The sequence below is a fragment of the Nicotiana attenuata genome, unplaced genomic scaffold (genome assembly GCF_001879085.1).
Source record: "Nicotiana attenuata strain UT unplaced genomic scaffold, NIATTr2, whole genome shotgun sequence".
Taxonomy (NCBI): domain Eukaryota; kingdom Viridiplantae; phylum Streptophyta; class Magnoliopsida; order Solanales; family Solanaceae; genus Nicotiana; species Nicotiana attenuata.
This window is the reverse complement of record NW_017672477.1, coordinates 32,240-39,568: the sequence shown is the minus strand read 5'-3', so window position 1 is coordinate 39,568 and position 7,329 is coordinate 32,240. Positions and strand designations below refer to the sequence as shown.

General features: G+C 37.0%; 1 protein-coding gene across 1 annotated transcript; it reads right to left on the bottom strand.

Moving 5' to 3' along the window:
• Positions 1–2,235: 2,235 nt before the first annotated feature.
• LOC109213354 (galactoside 2-alpha-L-fucosyltransferase-like) lies at positions 2,236–5,886 on the bottom strand. Its single transcript, XM_019377146.1, has 2 exons — positions 5,485–5,886; positions 2,236–3,913 (listed from the first exon to the last, which is right to left on the bottom strand). The coding sequence occupies exons 1-2, from the start codon at positions 5,741–5,743 to the stop codon at positions 2,442–2,444; spliced, it is 1,731 nt and encodes a 576-aa protein (XP_019232691.1). The 5' UTR covers positions 5,744–5,886; the 3' UTR covers positions 2,236–2,441.
• Positions 5,887–7,329: the final 1,443 nt, after the last annotated feature.

Sequence of the window (7,329 nt, the reverse complement as noted above, 5' to 3'; positions counted from 1 at the left end):
CTTATGTCAGTTGCAGCTTCAACACAGTTGAAAGCCTACTGTGATGCTGATTGGGCTGCATGTCCAAATACGAGAAGATCAGTCACTGGCTATTTGGTGAAGTTTGGTAATTCTCACATCTCATGGAAGTCCAAGAAGCAAAGTACTATTTCAAGAAGTTCAGCTGAGGCAGAATATCGAAGTTTGGCTTCCACAGTTGCAGAAATTGTTTGGCTCGTTGGCTTATTTGCTGAATTGGGAGTCACTCTCACACTCCCAGTTCCCCTTCACTGTGACAGTAAATCAGCCATACAAATTGCTGCCAATCCTGTGTTCCATGAACGAACCAAGCACATTGACATTGATTGTCATTTCATTCGTGAGAAGGTTCATTTGGGCTTGGTTCACACTGTCTATTTGAAGTCTGTTGATCAACCTGCTGACATCCTAACCAAAGGCTTAAGTAATGTGCAACATTCTCATTTGTTATCCAAGCTAGGCCTCCGGAACATCTTCATTAGTCCTAGCTTGAGGGGGGGTAATAAACCATATAGTGGTGACCCAAGTTAACTTAACTGATTAGTAGTTAACTATAGTTAGTGATTAGTTGACCACAGTTAGTAGTTAGGCGGTCACTTTTGTAATTAGATAGTTATTACTGTAGCTAAGTACCGTACATGTACAGATTTTCGCATATCAATTACAGAGCTTGAGAATTGCTCCCTTTTCTCTCTTCTTCTTTTCTTCTCTTCAATTATCGATCTCAAATCCATAAATTTGACACTTTTGTCTAGAATTTAGTATTTTCTTAATGGGTGTGCCTAAAGCAAATTGGTCACTTATTGTGGACCGGAGGGAGTAGCTGCTTAAAAATCAATTCCAGGCTCGATTTTTGTATGAAGTTTCACTTTTCGCCTGAAGTTTTTGTCTGAAGTTTCACCCAATTATCTGAAGTTTCCAGTGATCTAATTCTAGAATATTTGCGTTTGTATATATATGTTTGTTGGAAGCAAACTTAACTGAGTAAATTCAGAACTAAATGGCTCGTTGGTTTGTGAAATCAGTTCGGCTCTTGAAGTTACAAATCACAACTGCGCTTCTAGGATTCTTTTTGGAAAAGAGTTGGTATCCTAGCTGCTCGGAAGTACTTTTCAAATAAATTAGCCAAATACAAATTGTTTCTCACCAAAAGTACTTTTGAGAAAAACACTTTTGAGAAAAAGCTGATTTTTGCAGCTTGGCCAAACAAGCTAATATATATAGTTTGGTTAGCTTTCATCTATTGTCAGATTTGATATAAATGATCAATATGCCAATATTTCTTGGAGCATTATACGATTTTTATCATCGCTGCTATGTAAATCACTGAGAGGCTTAAGTTATATGATTTGTTGCAGCTGAAATTTTGACCTCTCATTCTGACAGTTTTCAGGTGGAATTTGTAGTGCATGAGAATGAAAGAATCTCTAAGGCACCATTGCAAATGAATACAGGGCAAAAACTGAAATGAAGAATACAGAATCAATATGCGGCGGTTTGATGGATATATGACCCAGACATGTCCAATAGAATTTCCTGCCAAGGTGAATAAGTGCCTCTTGCCTTCAAAACTGAAGCTGAAAACATGCATGCCAAGACAAGTAAAATGCTCTATGTACTACTAGGGGTGGCAAACGGGTGGATGGGGTCGGATATTAGCGGCTCGAAAATGGGTAATTCCAAAACGGATAAATTATCCGACCCCGACCCGTATTTGAGACGGATAAAAAACGGGTTATCCGGCGGATAATATGGATATCCATATAATCCATCACTTATAAGAGAATTTCTAGTCTCCCAAAGTTAAAGAACCCCATTTTGAGGTTTTACAAATGTAAAAGTTAAACACATTAGTTATTCATTTGTTTAACCATTTTTTAAGTGGATAATATGGTTCTTATCCATATTCGACCCGTTTTTAAAATGTTTATTATCCAACTCATTTTTTAATGGATAATATGGGTGGATAATTGTTTTCTTTTAACCATTTTGCACCTCTATGTACTACTAAGGTACTAGGCAATTAGGCATGAAATGCTATACCCAAAGGAATAAGGATTATTCTAACTTAACCAAGTAGCGACTCTTCAAACAGAGAAATTATACTAAGGTTGGACAACTAAAACCAACAGCATACAGCCAGCGTGATCAGTTGTTTACTAAGAACTCAGATGATGCTATCAAGCAATTTATAACCTTTTCAAGTAGCAAAATATCATTCTGCGCACTCTTTGGATCAGCTAACAAGGTTTCGGCTTCTCAATGCAGAGTGAAAAAAAATAAAAAAATAAAAAAAATTGCAAACCTGAAGACTAAGATTTGATCAACTCTTCACCAGCTTTCATTTCTCCAGAGAGAAAAATGCAACTTGAAAGGAAAAAACCTTTTTGCTCAACTTTACAGAAGTGAATACAGCTAACAGCCTACATGGTTATAATATTATGGTCAAATAGCTTTAAACCCCAGCTCACATCCTCGCAGTGCCTCACATGAGGAACAATTTTACTTGTATCTGTTCCAGTTTTCTTTTTGCAATCATAGTAAGGTGGGGCGTGGAAACACGGCTCCAATGATGCAGCTCGAACACAAGGCGGATTATGAGCTGTCTTGTTCTCAGGCTTGTATAGGATCCAAGGCTTCAAACCTCCAAGACCATGAGCCACATATCCGAAAGTCGACCATGCACTTGTAACCAATTTGTCAGTTAAACTCAGTAGATACATTTCTGCCAACGCCTTTCTATCATGCATAAGCTTCTCACTTTGTTGATGTTTCTCCTGACTCGGCTGGTAAACGCCAACGATCTCTCCTGTCACAGTGGGATGTTCCCAGTACATGTTTCGGAACTCTTCAAAATATCCAGGGCTTAGAGAAGTTATCAGGATGGCTATCGTCTTCTGCTTCCCGGATGGGTTGACTATAGGCTCCCCCCGGTTAATTCGTGGCAGCAGATTCTCCTTCATTGTACAAGCGAAGATCTGATCCAGAAAATACTTAAAAGGACCAACACCTGTATCAAAGACTCTAATTTGAATTCCTAGTTTTTCGTCTGCTTGGGCTAAATAAGCTTGATAATACCTCATAACAAGCCCCCATACAGAATTTGTGGGATGGAAAAGGTATCTACTCAGAAAGTGGAATATGGTTTCTTTTTCTGGAAAAAGATTATCTAACTCTTGCTCAAACGATGGGATCAAGAAAAGAAATGGCACAAAATAATTATCGGTCCTCATGACTAGCCAAGGGATTTTCTGGATAAAACTTTGATCCTCGTCACAGAAAAATAATTTATCTTGATCATCATAATCATGAGCTAAATGAAGGTAGATGAAGGGAGGTACTATTGAGCCAGATGAATTGCCGACGATATCATTCTTCACCATATAACCATAGCAATGAGGAGATTTCTGATCAAAGGTGCTAAACTTACTGATTATAGGGAAATCTGGAGGAAGTAACCAAGAAACGCCCGGAAAAGGTTCGCAGAAGAGATCAGGCATATTAACTCCAGGATCAACAAGGAGGACTCGATTTGTAAGCAGAGCATATAGGAAAGCAGAAGCTAAGGTTAGTATCCTATTTCCTAAACCACTATAGGATATCCAAACTAAGTAATTACAATCTGCAGAACCTCCGTATTGACCAGATTTGATAAGCTTGACACTTCTGTTGTATAATTCTGTATGAGGTCCACATCGCTTATGGAGAGCCTCATAGTTCCGTAACCTTGAGATGAGGTAAGAAGAAGGCTTCTGGCGCAGTTCTTTATGATATAAGACTGACTCATGTCTACTCAGACAAGATCTTTCATCAAATCCAGAAGGAAGAAGGCCACCGAGCAGTTTATCTTTCTGCACCGTGACTGGCCGATGACTACCATCTTCTGAAACTGTGGCTGAAAAAACCAAAAAAGAAATTAAACAAGAAAAGAAACTTATTACATATTTTAAGGAAGCCATGCTCCAAAAGGCACAAAACATCTATCATCTTATCAGTAACACAGTCACAATCACAACCATTTTCTAGCTATTATATCCACAATCAAACTATAAGAGCAAGCATACAAGCAAAACATTATATAAACAAAGCAGAGAGAGAGAGAGAGAGAGAGAGAGAGAGAGAGAGAGAGAGAGAAAATATCTGCCTACCATACTATGCAAGAATGCAACAAATGACTGGTCAATTTTTAAGTAGAATGATGGGATAATGCCCCATACAAGCAAAATTTAAATGACTGAAACTGATTATTTTGCCGCCAACCTTGGTTCTCAGCTTTAGCTTATTCTACCGATTAAATCTTTGAAAGCATTGGGGCCTTTTAACTTTCCTCACACTAATAAGAGTGTGTACATGTGAAGCCAGATATGCTAGGCTAATCCAAACTAAGAAACGAGAATAAATAAGCACAAAATCAAATCTAGGATCCTGGGCTCACCTAATTGCTGTATTTTGTTTCAATCTGCAGAAGGCACTCAAGCCATTACGTTGTCTTCAAACAACTATCCATTTACACCCCCAACCTAACATCATAGCGGGAAACAGAATGTATTCGGACTTTCTCTTGTTATTGAAACTGGATTCACTAGTGGAACAGCAAATGAATCAGCTCTGAGCCAAACAACAATAGTGCAATTTGCAACTATACTAAGAAGCAACTGCAGCTCAGAAGGATATAAAAATCAAAAGCACATGTAGAGGCTGCAAATCTTTGTACTACTAATACCAATCCTACAAAGGTGCAGCTCTGTTGATAATCTGCTTCATGGACTTATGTGAATTTCTTTCTTAATTTCCTTCACGCTTTTCAGACCAACAAATTATTAGTGCTAACGAACAATTCCAACTTTAGTTATTTGGGGTGCAAAGCACTTTATACAATAATATGTGGTTCTCAAACCAAAATCTTTTACTCCATTACTGCCAGTAGTAAACCTAAACAACACTTCACCGGAGTACATCGTTAAGTGCATGCTTGTGCAATCCAGGATTTTAAATCAGTTGGTGTAGTCAGTGGCGGACAGACATTGATTCAAATAGTGTCATCTGACACTGCAACACCAAGACATTTTATTACTGTATATGTTATATTTTACACAATATTCTAAAAATTATATACTTACACACCACATTAATGCAGAGTAAACATCAGGTAAAGCCTAACTGAAACCCCACGACCTCAAACTCAAACCCATGTACTAGCTCTATGGTGACGTAGGCCGATACTGCTGGGGTAAAATTCTGCATACGCCACTACGTGTAGTACTATACTCCCTATTAATTTATGGCCATGGGTTTAATATAATTTCCTTAAAATGATCCAGTATATAAATATTTCAAACACTGCAGCGGGCCAAAATCGCTGCTCACATACTACATCCATCCATGTGCATGCGTGTTGTATGATTCACTAAAAAAAAGTCGTATAATCAAGCATAAAAAAGCTAAAGAATGGGGAAATGGAAGTACCATTTGGAGGTATAACATCAAAGAGTCTAGCTTCAGCCAAAATCCTGAGTCGGCTATCAGAAGGCAAGTCTCTGAGTATAACAGAGGCCGAGAATACAACCGTCAAAACCATCAAACAAACAAAGACAAATCCCATAAATCTCATGGAATTCAAACCCCATCTCGCCTCTGAAACCATATTACAAACAGGGTTATTCTCCCGATCTAATGACACTGACTCATGTGGCTGATCACTCAAGCTTTTCTTCAACCTCTTCATTTATTAATCACAGATGGTGAACCGGTTATCATAAAAAAAGAAAACAGTGGATAATTATATATTTAGAATGAAATTTGAAAAAAAAAGGGTGGAGTAATTAAGGAAACTGGGAATTGTGAACACTAGGACTTGGATGTAACCAAAAATCCACCACTTTAATTTCGGTTTATATGCACATGAAAAAAAACAAAAAAATTATTATAGAGAGTGGTTGTGTATTAACTTTAATTGAATTGAATGAGCTTAAATCATGGGAATTCGCAATTAGAGAGTGAAACCGAACGTAAGTGGAGAGTGAAGAAACGGTTGGAAACTTGGAAGAGTGCGTATGGGAGTTTGTTGCCGCGCCTGCGCAATTGTGGGACCTTGTTTTCTTTTGACTCGTTGCTTCATTCAATATAGAGTTTTCACACTACTAATGAATATTTACTTTTTTTCCTTTTTTCATTAATTATCTCATATCATTCTTATAAATTTTTTGCAAAATATTGGGTTTTTATCATATGCAGACTTAAGAATTTTTGTTTGATTTATAAAGGTATTTGAACACACATTAATTGCAAATTAAAGTTTATTTTAAAATTTTATATATTATTTCAACTTCACTTTTAAATAGAAAACTTTGAAGGTAAAAGTTTTGTTTGGTTATCTCATATGAAGTAATGTTTCACTCACAAATGTTAATTTTTAGTGGGCGTTTGGACATAAGAATTGTCAAATTCCAGGAAAAAAAAGTGATTTATTTTTCAAGTGAAAATAGTAATGAAAATTAGAGTTATGTTTGGACTTTGAACATGAACATAATTGGGAACTGTTTTTGAATTTTTGTGAGTGGTTTGAAGTGAAAATTTTGAAAAATATCTTTTTGGAGTTTTTTAAATATTCGAAAACTTTCAAAATTAAACTTCAAGTGAAATTTAAAATTTTCATGGTCAAACACTTATTCCGAAAAAAGTAGAAGAATTTTGAAAAAAAGTAAAAAAAAAAAAAAAGGAATTTATGACCAAACAAGCCCTTATTCAACTGAAATTTATGTAAAACAAAATTTCTGTAACGACCCGACCGGTCGTTTTGAGCTCTAGCGCGTCGCTCGGCAGTTTGAGGCCATTAGTAGCTTCACTTCAGGCATTATGACTTTCACACATGGTCGGAATTGAATTTCGGGAAGTTCAAAGTTGATTTGGGAAAGAAAATTCTCATTTCGGAAGCTTTAAGTTGAAAGAATTGACTAAGGTTTGATTTTTGAGTATACGACCTCGAAATCGGGATCTGAAGGTTCCAATAGGTTCGTATGATGATTTTGGACTTGAGCGTATATCCGGATCAGGTTTTGGATGACCCGTGAGCATTTCGACGCCTATTGTGGAAGTTGGCATTTTGGAAGAATTTCATAAAATTAGGGTTGCAGCATTTCAATGTTATCGATGTCCGTTTGGGATTTCGAGTCTGGAAATAGTTCCGTGTGATTCTGGTATTGGGAGTGCGTCCGAAAATGGATTCGGAGGTCCGTAGGTCATTTTGGGGTCATTTGGCGAAAGTTAGAAATTTGAAGGTTTTTGAGAAGTTTGATCGGAAGTGGACTTATT